The following is an 18,635-nucleotide window of genomic DNA, read 5'->3' on the forward strand; positions in this document are numbered from 1 at the left end:
CATGTTGGAGGATCTATTTGCTGTGTATGTCACTATAGATTTTCAGTTATTTTTTCCAGCATTTCAAGATACTCTGTTATCTTTCACTTTCTGTCATTGATGTTGAAGTTAGCTCTAGCTCTAAGTCTTGTCACTCCTTTGAAGGCTGTGAATCTCCCCTGTGCCGCCTCCGCCTACCCCCAGCTGCACATAAAGTTTTCCCTTTTTCTTTGGTTTTCATCACTGTAACTATGTTGTGCCTTGAAATTTTCTTTGTGCTTCTCTTGCTTGGGATTCTTGGAGTTTCTTCAGTCTATTGGCTGATACTTTGATATCAGTTTTAGAAAATCCAGAATTCAAGATCTTTTCAATATTGCTTCTGCTGCATTCTCTCTTCCCTTTCTGGATCTTGCACTTACACTGTGTTTCACATGTCTCTTATTGGTCTTTTCTGTATTTTCCATGTTTTATTTTTGAATCTCTGGGCTTTAATTTGGTGTTTTCTTTTGACCTGTCAAGTTCAAAAATCCTGATTTCTGCTGTTTAATCTTCTTTTAATGCCATTTATTTTAATTTTTGGTTCTTCAGTTGTACAATTTTCATTTGTTTCTTCCTGTAGATTTTAGTTCTCTAGTGAAAATTGCTATTTTTAAAATATATTCCTTTTATCTTTTCCTCTATTTCCTTGAACATATTAATCATTATGTTTGTTAACACCAGTATCTAGATTGCATGTGTGTTTGGTTCTGTTTTATATATTTTTTCTTTTGACTTTTGGTCATATGATCCTGTTTCTTGGCATCCTAGTTATTTTTGACTAAATCCTGGGATTGTGTCTTTAAAGATTGTAGATATTCGTGAAGGTGATAACTTCCTCTGGAAAAGGCTCGTCCTTTCTTCTACTGAAGCAGATGCAGTGGGAGCTGGTCACCTTACTCCAGGCAGGTACTGGGTGGAGTGAAGGCCAGGTTGTTGTTTTAGTAAGCCATCTGCTGCTTCTGGTTTCTTCAGGCTTTCATCTGGAAGCTTGATTTTGCTCACTACACCATATTTCCTTGGAGGCTTCTGAACTAATTTTTGTTTGATCCTGAGCTCTGCTTTTCAGAGTTTTAGTTTATCTTTTTGGCCTTCGCAGCTCAGAATTTGACAGATACCATGGGAGGGAAAGCAGTTGTATGCTTAAGACCTCTCTTGCGCTCTCATTTTACTACCATATAGCCTTGTCAGACTGCGCAAGTTCTGCTTGTTTCTTTCTGCTAGCCATGGCTGTCTCCTCAGGGCCCAACATAATTCTCAGCCTCTTGCCTGTGCCTCCTGTTGTCTGAGAAAAAAGTGGCTTCAGATGATCAGCTCACTTCTCCATAGTTCTCCCCTCTCTGAATCCTTGGTCCCTCTTGTCCTCACTGCTTTGGCAGCTCTTGGGTGCCTTTAAAGAGATAATTTTTGTATTTATCTGTCTGTCTCTTCTACTTTCTGAGAGTTAACAAGCTTTTTTTGTCCTACTTGGAGGTATTACAGAAGTCTAGACTGAGTTTTGAATTTACATAGCTACTTGCAGTGATTTAGTGTGATTTGAGATTTTTACTACAGTCTCACTGACAGTGGTGGTTTCTTTTGTTTTTGTTTTTTGTTTTTTGTTTTTTTTTTTTGAGACGGAGTTTTGCTCTCGTTGCCCAGGCTGGAGTGCAATGGCGTGACCTTGGCTCACTGCAACCTCTGCTTTCCAGGTTTGATTTTCCTGCCTCAGCCTCCTGAGTAGCTGGGATTACAGGCGCCTGCCACAATGCCTGGCCAATTTTTTGTATTTTTCGTAGAGATAGGGCTTCACCATCTTGGCCAGGCTGATCTCAAACTCCTGATCTTAGGTGATCCACCTGTCTCGGCCTCCCAAAGTGCTGGGATTACAGGTGTGAGCCACCACGCCCAGCCAGTGGTGTTTAAAATAAAAATGTACTTCTTTAATTAATGCTAAATAAGATTGCTTTAATTTGACTTTTTTGTTACCTGGGAGTATATTTTCCTGTTTTTTTTTTTTTTTTTTCCTTCTATTTGTATTTACTCTTCAGTGGACTGTTTGTTTCCTTTGAGCCTTTCACAGGCACATTCTCCTCCTAACCTGTGTGGCAAGTTTGCTACTCTAAAGTTTTCTTAGTTGCAAATCATACAGATGCTTAGGAAATTATGAAATAATTTACTGTAAGAAGTCAGGAGGGAGTCAAGGGTAGGAGTTTTTTGGGTCTCTGTGTTTTGTTTTCTTGTACATTTATGTTGTTTCCTGTACCAGCTGCTTTAGATGGCTGGTTAGCTTGTGCAGATCCTATAGTGGTCTTTCTTTTAGGACGAGAATCTGTAATCACCTCAGGCTCTGATGTCCAAAGTAAATGAGGTTGGTCCAGTTAGCAGCAGGTATCTATCCTCTCCCTTTATTGTGGCTACAGATGGAGAAATGGGATTCTTTACCCATTCTTTATGGGAGAAGGGCAGTGTTTCTATGAGGAAGGCATGTGAATGGAGAAGAAATGATTGATAATATCTGATAAAACAGTGGGCATGCAAGGTGGAATTCAGGCAGTATTTCAGATTCAGAAATGTAGGTCACAATTTCTCATCTGCAGTTCGGAAGCCTGAAAAGCACTGAAAACACAGTTATTCTTAAGATTATGGCATATTCATTTTTGACAAAACTGGAACTTGTATGGGTGAGGCATTTATTACATTTTGAATATTCATATGTTTCATTGCAAATGTTATGTTTACTACATGGCCCTACCTCATGGAGCTTTCAGCCAGAACAGTTAGAGTTCCTGGATCTCTAGTTCAAGTCACCCCCAAAACCCTCCAAACATGTAAACGTCTTCATTCTTAGAAGTATTACTGAATGTATGTGTCACCACTCTTAAAATATTTCCAATAGGAGAAAACCGTAATAGAATACTTAAGATAGTGAGTAATGATTACTGAAAGAAAAAAAGAGCCCAGTTTGTAGGTAAAGCCAACAAGGGAGGGAGATGTATAGTGCCAGAGCACGTTAGACATAGTCCGATATTTGTGTAAAATGAGACTAGATTGGCATACAGGAAAAAATGCTTAGAAGCCTGTGTAGGAGGAATCTGGCTAAAACATAAAGGTAAAGATTAAGGAGACTTTTGATTCCATCTTAGCTAACATTTTAAATAAGAACATGTAAGTGTTTTCAGAAGTGGCTCCATATAATTGGACTTAGCTTTCATTAGCAGTTTTGCTTTGCATCATATTTGGAACATAATTTGTTTAAAATTGAAATGGTTTTCTTTACTTTTATGGTGGTTTATTTATTTATTTATTTATTTATTTATTTATTTATTTATTTTTGGGGACAGGGTCTCCGTCTGTCTCCCAGGCTGGAGTGCAGTGGTGTGATCTCGGCTCACTGCAACCTCCACCTCCTTGGTTCAAGCAATTCAAGCTACCTGAGTAGCTGGAATTACAGGCATGCACCACCACACCTGGCTAATTTTTGTATTTTTGGTAGAGACGGGGTTTCACCATGTTGGCTAGGCTGGTCTGAACTCCTGGCATCATGTGATCTACTGGCCTGGGCCTCAAAGTGCTAAGATTACAGGCGTGAGCCACTCTGCTCAGGCTATGGTGGTTTTTATACAGCAACACTCAATTTATTACAGTTTATCCCAGTGCTTATTGCATTTTTTTCTGTTAGGAACCTGTAGTCAATTCCTCCCTTCTTTGCAAGGGGGTTTACTTAAAAGATTTGTAATTTTTGTAAATTTTGTTGAAAGTACACTATTTGTATACTTTGGTAATGATATTTATACATCTACTTGACAAATCTATCTTTTAAGAAATTATTTTCAGCTTTTAAGTAACTGTCACATAACATGTATGTCCAGTATCCATTGGCTTCAGCTCCCACTGATACTATTTTCTTTTTGACTCAGCAGCTTTAAAACCAAAATAGTAAGATCTGTCTTGAAGCCACAGTCTAGCAGGAGAAGCAAACTATATAAATTTAGACAGCTCTGATTAGCACAGTTCCCAAACTGTTATATTATGCATTAACCCATACAGGAAGAATTTAAAATTGCAGTATGGTGAGACAAGTTTTAGAAGTGAAGCATTTTTGAGAAAAGTATCAAAGATGAAGAAGTACTCTTGACCTTTTAGGCTTTCTGTTCCAGTCTAGTTTTAGTGTGGCATTGTATTTAACTTGCCTTAGAAACTCATAGGTTTATGCCCTCTTGTGGTCTGTCACCAATATAAATAGCACAAATAAAAATTTTAAGTACTGGAGATCTTACTGCATGTTACTGCTCTCCTTTATAAAATAATTTTTAAAAAGCAGCTTCTGAGGAACAACAGCTAAGAAATTATTATTCCTGTCTTCCATATAATGTGTGGAGCTTAAAAGTTACCAAATGTTATTTTAACCCTTGGTAACAAAATGTATGTGTATGTTAGGTGGACACTAATGAACAGAAAAATATTTTTGGATGGGCTGTCCATCATTGTCCTTCTAGGTGTCTAACCCTATTAATTTATAAGTGTCTTAAAAATATGATGAGGTGTGATAGTAATTGTAGGGCTAGCACATTACCCTTCTACCTTCACCTAAACATACACAGATATACTAGTAAATGATGCTTGGGAAATGTGTTTATACTTGTTTCATCTGAAAGGGTCAGGAGCTGTAGGAGGCATTGGAAGAAATAAGGATTATAATGTTAGTGAATTGGTGAACTTAAGCTTACAGAATTTGCTTTTACTGACATGATTGGCAAGGTCTTATTCGTGAGTGTGGGACTGAGGAACTAACTAGTGGAGGAGAGACAGCAATAGCAGTCAGTGTTTTAAGACTGCAGCTGTAACCGGTGTTTTTCTGCTGTTATCCAGTAAGCCGCATGATGGTTGGAAGCAGGCTAGTATAGGGACTGTGCACTTTAGGATTAGATAGAATCCCTGTTAGAAAGACTTCGTTTTAAAACTGGTCTCATCTCTTATCAGTTCCTGGACAGTTGTGTAATATTAAGTAAGTTACTTCATCTCTGAATACAGGTTTCCTCTCCAAATAAAGATTTAAACCGCCTCCATTGAACTCTTTGCAGTTCGTTTTGTCACATGCAGCGTTGGCATATACTCCTGTTGTTATTGCTCATAGGTTAAAGACAGTTTTGTGTTACAAAGAATGGATACCATATGACTTTGTAGCCACTGGGTTGTTGGTGAAGACTCCTAAATAGTGGCAAATCAGCTCTTAGTTCTTTTTCTTTACTGTGGACTTACTGCTGTACTTCTATGTAGGTACATACTTTATTATAAATTCTTGAGCGTAAACGAGGTCATTATATTAAAGAATTTACTAGTTCAGTTATTTTAAAGTTGAAGCCTAGTAACTATTTTTAAGAAAAATGAAAATAATACAATAAGTTTTTTTTCTTTAGGGGCACTATTTGCATGTTTTGGCAGGTTTAAAAAATAAACAAAAACTAGTTTTGTTTTTCCATTGTGGTCTTACTTTTGTGGAGGACAACAAAGTAATGAAATGTTTTTGTTTCTTTTGCTGTGTTTTTCAAGTGTTGCTTGTAGAACAAGGCTCGCTGCCTTATGGTTACTTTAAAAATTTAATACTTAAAGTAATTAATCTGAGTCCCCTTTCAGGAGAAATAAGATTATTTAGAATAATTTAACTTAAGGGAAAAATATTTGTTTTTATGACACCTTCTAAAATTTCTAAGTTGTAGAAATTTACTAATTTTTTCCTTTTTTTTTTATTTTTGAGATGGAGTCTCCTTCTGTTGCCCAGGCTGGAGTGCAGTGGCGCGATCTCGGCTCACTGCAAGCTCTGCCTCCCAGGTTCATGCCATTCTCCTACCTCAGCCTCCCGAGTAGCCAGGACTACAGGCGCCTGCCACCATGCCCGGCCATTTTTTTGTATTTTTAGTAGAGATGGGGTTTCACTGTGTTAGCCAGGATGGTCTCGATCTCCTGACCTCGTGATCCACCCACCTCAGCCTCCCAAAGTGCTGGGATTACAGGCGTGAGCCACCGCGTCTGACCAAAATTTACTAATTTTTTCTTTTGAATAACTTGCTGTGAAATAGAAGACAACTAAAAAAAAAAAAACCCTCTAAATATAATAGAACTGCTTGGGCTTAAATCTTTTCTGCAAGTAGGTGGACCATAAATCATATAAACAAAGATAACCTAGACATGCCATCAGAAGGCTAGTCTATATATTTTTATATCTACCTCTTTCATCTTTCCCCTTATTTCTGATTTCCCAAATGTCACTTCTTTAGTTTACATTTGGATAGTGCTTATTTGAAGTCTCTGGTATTCTACACACTATATGTAACTAATAAAGACTTTAAAATATAAGGCAGCATTTTGGTAGTGAAAATTTCTCTTGTACATTGTGAAATGGATTTTGTTGTTGGTCTATCTTCCTAGGGAGACTGTTTAAGGGAAGTAAAAGGAACAGGGCAAGAATGGCCAGAACAAAGTGGAGGGTAGACTATGGGGAGTGATGGCAAGAACACATGCTATTCTACCAGTGACTTGTTTCTTAAACATAAAAAGCATATGTGCCAAATTTGCATATTTACTAATTAAAAAGGCTTCCTGGAAACATTAGGTAGACTATCTTCTATAACCTTTAACACCGTCACTAATGGATATAGCTTAGAAGATTTCCTCGAAGGTCCTTTAAATAATGTAAATGATTATGAATGTGTAACTAGTTAATATGCAGCTATGAAAGGATTATCATGTAGAGGTTAATGAACATTCTGCTCTTATGGTTTGCAGGGCTTTGCTTTCTGTGCTTTTGGCTCTCTTCATGCTTGGAAACACATGCATTGGGATTGGAAAACATCCTGACTGTTCTTGGGTCTCATCTTTTAATGGGGTTGTTAAATAGGAACTTTATGAAAAGGATTTCATGAGCATTTTTTTCCTTTTTCAATTTACATTTAATTCTATTTGTCTATTTTGTAATTACTGCCAAATCAGAAACAGTGAAATGGATTGATGTAGTTTTAGCTTGGCTCTTCCAGATGTAAAGTCAGTACTCTATTATATATTGCCACTGTTATTAAGTGTTGCTATGTGATTGATACTTACTGAGAGATCTTCATTCTAAAATGGACTTTTTATGCTGAGTTAATGTGTAGTATGGTTGGGTTTCTGATTATAGCATGTATTTTGGTACAGAATTTCTGTCTTAGTATTTAAAATGTCCCAAAAGAGGACATTTATTTCAGGAATTAAATGTTATAATAGAGGAATTTAGTGACAGGTCTAAAAAAAAATCTTGTGTAATTTTTTTTTTTTTGCTGGGACGGGATGGTGAAACATTGAGCATATACAAGAGACAATATTGGTATTTAGAGCAGTGAACTAGAGCAGCGTTTTGCAAACCAGATAATGCTGCTGTCTTTTTCTCATGGCCTAGTCTTAAGCATTTTGGCTTTCATCCCCTAGTTTCTCTGTCTCTAAAATGGTATATGGTATTCTAGACTGCTGTTGAAAATTTTTATTAATAGGTAATTTAAAAGTAGATAATTAGCAATCCTTGAAAACAGTGTTAATTCTTAAATTGTCATTCAAAAATAGTGTTATTTTTTTAAATTGCATTTTTCTTTATTGTCTAGTCTTCTTATTTTCTGAGCATTTTGAGAATCTACTGACATATCTCCAAGGAAAACAAATAACTTTTGTACTTAAATTCATTGTTTTAGTATTATAAACATAGTTTAAACTGGCTGTGAAGTGCTTACAGTCTTTATCATAATTCACTGGGGAACAAATGAGCTGTTCAGAGCATCTCCTTATCCCAAGTATTTCTTCTTGAAAATGTAGTAGAAAAATATCACTGAATTCATTTTTTAATGCGTCAGAATAAAAATTACAGGTGGAAATGTTTGGAGATATACTGACAAAATAAAATATTGTCACTACCATCATTTTTTTTTAACTGACGAAACGTGGATGTTACATTGGTTTCTTGTTATTTGTAACATTTATGTATTCTACAAAATATGTAATATTGAAAACAGGTCTGTAGATTGTACAAAATACTAGTTATCTTATATCATATGTCACCTAATAGTTATGAAGCGGGTTTTGTACCAAAGTATGAATCAGAAAGCTGTAATTTGTTCTGCAGTTATCAGCCTGCATTAGAGGGTTATGATAAAGTGTGCTGCTTAAAAACTAGCATTCACATCTCTGTTCATTTGACAAATAAAAATGTATACTGAGATGCTATTAAATCTGTAAAGCCAATGTTCTAGTTTTCAGATACACTGATTTTTGTAGCTCTGTGCATAGCTCTGTTTTTTCATGAGTAGTTATCTGTTTTCATGACAGGTGGTCACTAACTGCCAAGAGAGAATCCAGCATTGGTGAGTGAAAGATGGTTTTATTACACTTCTGAAATACTGATGGGGTAACCTACTTGTGTTCAAATAATGTGTTTACTGTTTGCGTGTGTGTGTATGTATGACTAGTAATTGAATTCTTCTAGTAGTCTCCATTTTGAATGCCTTTAATACTAATTTATATTGTCTTTGACTCTTTTCTGAATTATACATTTCTGATTTCCTGACGTTGTGTTACCACTTGTATTTATTCTAAGTGCCTTCTTTTCTTTTCTAAGAATAATATTAATATCATTATGAATTGGAGACTGAGACATTTTTGAATGTGACATAGCTCTATTTTGGGGATATTTCTTACATTTTAGTAGAAAAATAATGGGAATCAGTTACTTTAAAATAATGATGGAAATAGGGCACAGAAATGTTTTCCCAAAGTTTGAAAAAAAAATCTAATTTTCTACTTTTCAGAGCTTGTTTTATTGACTGTACTTTTTTTTTTGAGAGAGAGAAAGCATATCTATTTTAATGTGCTAATCTATAGTTAATAGGACCATGTTTGGTAAATAACACACTTTCCTTTGGCTTCTGAGGAAAATGCTCGATTTAATGGTGAATAGAATCTTATATTATGAGTTGTCATGAAGTATAGCTGTTGATCTTACAGATATCAAATTACAATATATCCATGCTGTGCTTACGAAGGTTTTACTGAGAGAACAACAGGAGCTGTCTTGATTATTGTCTGCAGGGTTATTGCAAAAATCATGGTAACTGCCCCTTTAGTGGTGAGATTAAACCTTCGGTTATACACCATCAAGCATATAATATTTTAAATTTATTTTAAGAGGCTTTTTCTTCATGCCTGAGAGATCTCCAAGGAAATAATTTATAGTTAGTGTATATCAAATGTTTTTTGGTTTAAATGCACATAGGCTGCAGGCAGTGGATAAGAGTGAAAATTGGTGCAATCTGTACACATCATCTTATTAAATTTTGACTATTGGCTTGCAGAAAATAATCTAAAACTAATAATATCCACTTTATAAGTAAAAGTTCAGGACTTCATTAATTTTCAATAAATGCATCGTTGTAGTTGCTTCCACTGGTGGTGTAAGTGTGTCAGCATTTCCATAATGGACCATTCGCCTTTCATTATACATTCAGTTCAGGTTAAAACTTGAAATACAAGTCGTTGGCCAAAGAATTTTTTCCCCTGCACATTTAGTCAGAGTGGCCCATTTTACAAATAATTTCCAGAGGAAGTTTATTAACGTGGACTTCTGTCTGTTGGTTTTGGTAAGAAGTTCAGGAAATTAGAAAGGTATTCACTGGAAATAGATGCTAGTTTACATAAATGGGTGAATGGTAACTTGCTTCTGGTTTGTTTTATAAGATTCTTATTAGAGTTCTTTAAGGATAAGGGCACGTTTTCATCCTTTTATTCACAGCCCCTACTGCTATGTTTGGCACAAAATAGGCACTTGATAAATGTTTGAGTAAATGACCAAATATGTGGTTATTTTCTATATAACATTTTAGTTTACAAATACTCTAGTAGTGCACAAGTCTAGTGAGCAGTGACAGAAATGTGACATTTACTTCATGGCAGGTTCATGTGACCCTCAATTTCACTTTTCAGTTTTGTAAAACCCTCTAAACTGTAGAAGCTTAGCATATTTGCCTACACATATCTTGAAGTAATATAGTACTTTATACATTAAAAAAATTATTTTTTTCCAGTTAAAATTTGCATTTTCCTCTGAATCATTTCTGGTTTGGTTCAGGAAACAGACTTTTCTCTTTGCTTTTAATGAAGATCTATACATGGTATATTGCTCAAATCTGAATGGCCAGTAAATTAATCAATTCATTATATCAAAAAATTGAAACCAAAGTGTCACCATTTCCCTGAAAGCAAGGAAATTGCTGTTTGGGAGAGTCGTGGAATTCTTGTGATATTTTTGCATTCTCTTAATTCCTCAAACAATGGTTGAGTTTCTACCATATGCCAGTATTGTGCTGCTGTTTGGAATTGAAAGACCCTGCCATAGAAGAATTCATAGTCAGACATATAACGGGGAAATCACGATAATTTTGTGCTATTTGCGGAGATATGAAGCAACTACAGGAGTTCAGAGGCTGGAGCCGTTCTTAGGGTGTCTCACACACTACTTTTAAAAGCATGTTGCTTTAATTCCTACTTAACCCTTGGTATTAGCCTAGTCTAAAATATAATTTCTGTTAAGCCCCTATTCTTTATGAGTACGCACCAGTATAATAAGAACAAAATATATGGTTTGAAAAATGCATTCTTATGCTGGTGATGTTTATGCTTGTTTGTATAATTTTTAAGGGATTCTTTAAGGAACAAGTATATGTATTCTAGGTTCAGAAATAATCTAAATTGGTTTTTGTTTAAAAAAAAAAGTAGGACAGGGAGTAAAAATATTTATAGAAAAATAGGAGTGAAAATGGTCTGGGACCACAGGATCTACCCAAAAAAATCTTTGAGAAAATTAATTTAAATCCTAGAACTTTGGTGAACGAAGAAATTTATAATATTTGTTTAGTTAATAACATAAAAAGGAAAGATTCAAGCCTATTGGATGAGAATTTGTACATTATTTTAGAGCTAATAATAATGGTTTTCAGTTTAGTGAGGATTTAAAAAATGTTTTTGAATCAAACTTTTTTTCTTTATAATCCTTTTTAACTAACTCAGGAAATAAGGTATTATGAAATCCACACACTGTTACCTCCTTAAAGTATGAGGATACTTCCCACTGTTTGGTCCACTAGTGGCTGATTATTTTGTTTGTGGATTATTTGTAATTTTCTTTTTAATTCTTCCTTAAAGAGCATGGCGTTTGGAGTCACAGACCTATATTTGAATCCTGTCATTTACTAGCGTTTTGACCTTGAACAATTATGCTCAGAGTCTCAGTTTTTTCTTGTAAAGTGATGATGATACTACTTAACTCACAGGGTTGTAGTGAAGATCAAATGAGATCATGTCTATAGAACACCCTGCCCGGCACTCAGTAAGTATTAATAGGAACCCATATACCTCTTTTGAAAATTTTAATTGTCAGACAAAAAAAAAAAAAGCCAGTGCTTTGTAAATATTCGTGAATATTTAGTGTTCATTCTGTTTTTTGTCATGATGGAGAGAGAGTTGGGTTTCTGTGAATTACTGTTACAGCTTTACATTAATATTTTTAAATCACTTTTTGGTATGAAGAATTTCAAATGAAAGGTGATAGAGTAGTATAGTGAATCCTCATGTACTCATCAGTCGGCTTTGATAATCATCAACTCATGATTTTCTCTAAACTGTTCATTTCAACATCTTATCTTGCCATCTACTCCTACCTCCAATTTTTTTTTAACTTTTATTTTAGATTTGGGAGGTACATGTAGAGGTTTGTTGCAAAGGTGCATTGCATGATGCTGAGATTTGAGGTACAATTGAACCCATCACCCAGATAGCATAGTACCCAGTAGGCAGTTATTCAGCCCTTGCCCCTGCCCTTTCTCACCGCTCTTGTATTCCCCAGTGTTTATTTGTTCCCATCTTTATGTCCATGTGTCCCCAGTGGTTAGCTCCCACTTATAAGTGAGAATATACAGTATTTGGTTTTCTGTTTCTGCATTAGTTCGCTTAGGATAGTGGCCTCCTGCTGCATCCATGTTACTGCAAATATTTCTTCTTTTTTACGGGTGTGTAGTAGTCCATAGTATATATGTATCACATTTTTGTTATCCAGTTCACTGTTGATGGGCACTTGGATTGATTCCATGGCTTTACTATTGTGAACAGTGTGGTAGTGAACATACAGGTGCATGTATCTTTTTGGCAGAATGCTTTTTTTTTTTTGGGTGGTCTATATTCAGTAATGGATTGCTGGGTTGAATGGTTGTTCAGTTTAGTTCTTTGAGAAATCTCCAAACTGCTGTCCACAGTGGCTGGACATTCCCACTAACAGTGTAAAAGCATTCCTTTTCTTTGCAGTCCTGCCAACATCTGTTCTTTTTTGACTTTTTAATAAAAACTATTTTGCCTATCCCACCTCCAATTTTGAAATGAATCTAAGCCGTATCATTCCATCTGGAAATATTTCAGTATATATCTTTAAGAGACAAGGAAGACTATATATTAACTTTTTAAGATTTAAATAAAAAATATTTAATGAGACAATACATTTACATGTTTCAAAATTTAGGAGGTATGAAAGGATATAAATGATGTATAGGTTCCTCCTAACTTTGTCCCCTAATTCTCAGTTCTGTTTACTTTTTTTTTTTTTTTGAGATGGAGTCTCACTCTGTCATCCAGGCTAGAGTGCAATGGCATGGTTTCGGCTCACTGCAACTTCTGCCTCGCGGGTTCAAGCTATTCTCCTGCCTCAGCCTCCGAAGTAGCTGAGATTACAGACGCGTGCCGCCATGCCTGGCTAATTTTTTTTAGTATTTTAGTAGAGGCAGGGTTTCACCGTGTTGCCCAGGCTGGTCTCGAACTCCTGAGCTCAGGCAATGCACCCTCCTCGGCCTCCTAAAGTGCTAGGATTACAGGTGTGAGCCACCGCACCCGGCCCCTCAGTTCTGTTTTCTGGAAGCAGCAGTTTTTTACCAATTTCTCATAAATCTTTTCAGAAATGGTTTGCATAATGTGTTTGTGTATGTATGTGTGTGTGTTGTGTGTGTGTATTCATCTACATGTTTATATACGGCTCCCATCCTTTTGGACAAAAATGAAATCAGATTGTACCTGTTCATTTAATACTATACCTACCCTGTATCATTAACTAACAGTTCCTCTTTACCTCATTCCATACATTTCGCTGTATGTCAGACATTTAACTTTTAGGATTACTAAATGAGACCTGGAACTATTTTTTTTTAAATAAATAATTGCTACATCACTGAGAGTATAGCTCTGAACTCAAAATATATCCTTGCTAAGATGATATATCTGTTATTTTACTGCTCCTTAGTAAAATTACTGCAAAACTTAGTGGCTTGAAACAACCACCATTTACTTGCACATGATTCAGTGGGTGTGCATATTAAGCTGGGCTCACCTGTGTGGTTCTTCTGCTAGTCTTGTGTGGGCTCACTGCTTTGGTTGCAGCCAGTTGGTGGCTGGGTCAGCTTTGTTGTCCAGAATGACCTCACCCTCAAGTCTGGTGGTTAGTGCTGTTGGTTGAGCCTCTGCCTCCATGTGCTCTTTTGTCCAGCTTACTTTCTGTGGGCATCTCAGAGCAGCAAGAATGGAAACTGCAAGGCCACGTTATGTTGGTCAAAGGAAGGGCCAGCGCAGATTCACAAGGTGGGAAGATAACACCCACCTGTTGAGAGGAGGCGTGAAAAAGAATTAATGGTCATTTTTAATGCACTGCAATGACTTTATTGAATAGGTCCTACACACACAAAAAGGAAGTCTCCGTCCTTTATGTTGACTGGTGAGAATGAAATGAAATAGTACATGTGATGCCTGGCAGTTCATCTTTATGTTAGGCATTACTTACAATCGTAAATCGTATGCATGTGAGTTGTAAAAAATTTATTGCCTTGCTTCCTTTATTTTAAAAGGATTTTTGGTAAAGGTATCTTTGAAATTACATGAAGCAGACTTAAATATAGAAGAAGATACTTTGTTCAGGTGTTTAATTTTGGAAAGAATACTTTAAATTTAGACATAAAAGTTCTAAAACACTTTGGCATGTGAGTTTTGAGAGAGTCTAAAGCAAATACTCAACATTTTTTTATTTTTCAAAGGAAACTGGACAAAAATAATTGTTCAGAGGAAAAGAGTAACTAGCTTCCGTTAGAATTTATAGTTAAAGTATATAGTAGGAAATAACAAAGAAAGCGTACCTGTATAGGTAAAAATCTCAGGTGAAGATTTGATTTTCTCTCTCTCTCTTTTTTTTTTTTCCTGTTGGAGCTACTCTTTCCTATCAATCGGGATGGAGAGACCTGCTTTATGCACACATTGTATATCTGTCTATATGTCTCATGTTTTTGAGGCATTCCTTGTGCACAGAAGCACTGAACTATATCATTGTAACAATGCCATGGTTTACAGTATATTTCATATGAATACCTGAAACTGTTTTCTTGAGTTGCCTTCACATGCTATATAAAATTTATTTTATTATGTATAATATGTGAAATATTGATCTGCATACCTTTAAAACTTGTAAAAGCCAATGACTTTGTTCTACAGTGTTAGGTAGATTTGTAAACTGTGTTTTTCAGAGTCCGTATTTTACTGACTACAAAGTTTTCAGTTACTGTTTTGTAGAGGGCCTTCTGTTTGGGCTTTTTCTTTATGTTATTTTTTCTTTTTTTTTCCCTCCTCTTGAGTGGAGCAGAGAGCAACTTCCAAACTTTCTGGAAATTTTGCATGTTTTTATTGTTGGAGTTTCTGTAGTTGTTTGTGAAAGTCTTAGGGATAAGGGGGAAGAATCATATATGTCAAATCTTGTCATTAAGTTTCTGCACAGTTTTAAAAAATGGTGTGAGTTAGTACATGCGCTAGTGATTAAGTGAGTTTGGAACTCGTGTGTAATGTTTCAAAGCAAATTAAGAGGCAAAAAAAAAAGGATTCAAGTTGAATGTTTAAAGAATTTTTTAAAAATCTGAGTTAGGTTTTTAAATGTTTATTCTGAATATAAAATGAATGCATGCTTAGTTATGGAAAAGTTGAAATAAGAAAGGAATAAAGATAAATTTACTCATAATTGTAAAGAGAAGCTAATTCTCTCCCTGTTTTTAAAACATTCCCTTTTATTCCCTCTAGCTTCTTAATTCTGTATGTGTATTTATGTGACTAAGGTCAAACTGTAAATGCTTTTTTCTTTTCCTTCTCTTTTTAAAGAGTTAAATGATTTTTAACTTGTAATTAGAATTTATTACTTGTAGGAGTCCTCAAGCTTTTATATCATGTTTTTGGAAGCAGCCAGCTAGTTTAACGCACTTCTGAAACTGAAAGGAAAACTTACATGTTATAGGAGAGTTTTTTTCCCCTGAAGAGTTTTAAACTATTATTTAAAAAAATCCCTAATCACATTTCATCACCTAGAATAGTCCTTGATGACGACGTGTTTCCAGTGTCAATATGGTTTGGTTCAGTTTCCCATGACCAGCTCAAGTCCAGTATCTGACTGAGGCAAAGGGCTTAGGGCTTACTGCTTTGGGCACACCTCATGATTTTTTATCTTTGTCTCAACTGTATTAGGTTTGAAAACTGTACTTCTTTGTACTTTTTTTCATTTTCCATTTTTTTTATGAAGAGTAACATCCAATAAAACTCTTAAGCACAGAGTCCTGTTTGAGGATGAAGATGTAAATATTGCAACAACCACAGTGCTTGTCTGAGATGTGCATCACTTGGTGATAATCCTGAGTGCTTGTTCTTATTTTGAGAAATATAAGTCCAGATTCCACTATACCAAAGACAGATTGGGGTGGGTATCAGTGTAAGACCTGAGAGAAATGTAGGCTGTGAAAAATGGAGGCATGCCTATAATTTACTTTTTACTAATTCATATTGAACTCATGATCAAATTGGTGAGGGTTTTCACATTTTTCTTTTATTTTTAAGTCAGTTGATAATTTTGAGGATTTTAAATATTTGGTAGGTTCAAAACCAGGATTGCCATTTTTCACTGTTGTAAAACCTCTTGAGAAACTTTAACCCGGAGCTATCTATGATTGGGCCTCTGCTGAAACTATATGTAAAATATGAGTTCTTTCTCTCAGGGAAGAGCCTAGAGTTTTTCTAGTTTCTCATAGGGATCAGTGACCTAAAAGGGTTTTTTAATTGCTACTGTAATTAAGAAAACCCACAAAATTACTTTTTTCTAAAATATGCTTTAGAAAGAAAATATAGAAAGTGTAAAGTAGCAAAACCTATGAATTACGGTAAGATTTAAGTAGAAATTTGCACAAACTTTCAAAGCTTAAGTCAGCTATAAACTCATCACACCTTTTCTAAAAGGTCCTTTCCTTTGATTTGTAATAGGAATTTATATTAGTTATAGAAAATTTGGAAAATAAAAAGAACAAAAATTACATATAAACTCATCAGTAAAAATTAACTAGGCACTTTAGGATATTTCTTTCAAACTTAGATGAATGTGTTTTTACATAATTTTAAAGGTTTTTTGCTTTGAATTCACATCTCATTTTCTTAGAGCAAAAGATTAGTAATGAGTGAAGAAACAGGCACCTGTGATAACTGACAAGTCTTCAAACACATGTGTATGGTTGTTGTAGAGAGAACAGTAGAACAGATTTTTCTGTCCAGGCTTACTATATATATCCATTGCACTGTTTTCTCATTGTTGAAAAGTTAAATTGAAGAAATCTAGTAGAATGTTAGCTGCATCTCTCTTTAGATAATTTTGTTTCATTGACTTGAAAAATTATGTTTTTATATGTGGGTTAATCTTGGTATCTATGTCTAATAGTAAAGTTTTCTGATGGACTCATAAAATATAAAGAACATAGATTATTTCATCAGCATCTTCTGATGACATAAATTCCTTGGTATAATAGAGTTATAAAAAAGGAATATACCACCATTCTGCCTGAATTTTGTGGTACATTTCAGTTACTTATATCAATTGAAATTACTGAATATTTTGCCGTGACCATTTAGAAAAAAAGTGTAATGCTGTTGATTTAATTCAAGTACATTTAAATTTTCCATGAGGAGTGTTCCTTTTCCCACCAAATTGCATAAAACATAACAGTATAGATCCCTTTTTCAAGAATTTTTAAATAAAATGTAACTTTTATCAATTTGTTTAGATTGTTTAAAAGGATACTTTGAAAAAAATCATTATTTCTTGCTTTAGTAACTGGAGGACATCTCTTTATCTATATAGAATCCATGCCCAAACTTAATATTCCTCTATTTTCTTGATTTTAGAGGTGAAAAGCCAGGCATCCTTCAAGCTAGTCGATCTTTGACAAAGATGCATTGCAAAACAATCAACAAACAATCAGAAAGGCATGCTATGTGTCAGTGATGATCCCTGCAGCATATGCCATAGGCTTGTTGTAGAGGAGCTGCTCAGTAAATGGTGGATTCAATTGAAACAAGTCTTTTTTGGATGCTTAATGGGAAGTTGTAGGGTGGGTATGATGGACTAAAAATTATTTCTAAAGAAGGTTATATATTGTATATATTCCAGAATCTTCGGTTTTTATCGTTTCTTAAATTAAAAAATAAAAATTTAACTCTGTCCCAGGTTAACTCAGATGTTAACACTTATATAGAAATTTTTTTCCTTTTTCCCCGTTAGGCATCTCACAGTATTTTCTGCTTGTCTGTTTAGGATGTTAGGTAGAGGAAAAGAGAGTGATAGAAGATTTTTTTCTTAAAAACAAACAAACAAACAAACAAACAAACAAAAAAAAACTGGGCCAGGCATGGTGGCTCACACCTGTAATCCCAGCACTCTGGGAGGCTGAAGTGGGTAGATCACGAGATCAGGGTTCGAGACCAGCCTGACCAACATGGTGAAACCCCGTCTCTACTAAAAATGCAAAAATTAGCCGGGTGCGGTGGCGCGTGCCTATAATCTCAGCTACTCAGGAGGCTGAGGCAGGAGAATCGCTTGAACCTGGGAGGTGGAGGTTGCAGTGAGCCGAGATCACGCCACGGCACTCCAGGCTGGGTGAAAGAGTGAGACTCCATCTCCAAAAAAAAAAAAAAAAAAAAAGTTCAATGTTAGTATTTGCTGTCTATTTTAACTTCTTACTTTAAAGTAAAATTAGCAAAGTCTTATTGTTTCAACCTGATTTAAATTTTATCTCCCTTTTTTATTATTTAAAGGTTGGAGTCTTTATCACTGGCCTCAAAGGATGTAGACTTTTTTTTTTTAATAGAGATTTTTATTTTCGTCAGTCACTTTTAAGAGGATTAAAAATGTTGATCCCTTTCATATTTCCTCATCCCTTTAAAAATATTCTATTATGACAAATTTCAAACATACGGAAGAGTGAATCTTGATCACCTGTCTGTACCCTAATCCGTTAATCCATTTTTTTCTGATGAATTTCAAATTAAGTTGTGGACATCTGTGTATTTCACCCCTAAATACTTGAGCATATCCCTCATTTAACTTGATTTCTCTCTTACTTTCTACAATTTTATGCAAATGAGCTGTTTCCCATAGGGTCTGTCTTGATCTTAATCCTTTAAGGGTAAGGCTAACTTGTGGTTGTGTTAATGGTCTTCATCGCTGCTGCCTATTTTTTTTTTTA

At 35.1% G+C, this 18,635-nt stretch overlaps 1 protein-coding gene across 6 annotated transcripts in view; it reads left to right on the forward strand.

The window, feature by feature from the left end:
• Positions 1 to 18,635, forward strand: part of URI1 (URI1 prefoldin like chaperone) — a 92,644-nt gene that overhangs the window by 39,604 nt on the left and 34,405 nt on the right. For 3 of the 6 annotated variants that reach the window (XM_055104385.2, XM_055104390.2, XM_003816217.5), the window contains exon 2: positions 8,344 to 8,378. The exons of the other annotated variants lie outside the window; for them this stretch is intronic. In XM_055104385.2, the coding sequence (XP_054960360.1) occupies positions 8,344 to 8,378 (35 nt within the window). The remainder of the gene's footprint in view (positions 1 to 8,343; positions 8,379 to 18,635) is intronic. 6 annotated transcript variants of the gene reach the window in all.

The sequence above is a fragment of the Pan paniscus genome, chromosome 20, assembly GCF_029289425.2.
Source record: "Pan paniscus chromosome 20, NHGRI_mPanPan1-v2.0_pri, whole genome shotgun sequence".
In the NCBI taxonomy this organism is placed as follows: Eukaryota; Metazoa; Chordata; class Mammalia; order Primates; family Hominidae; genus Pan; species Pan paniscus.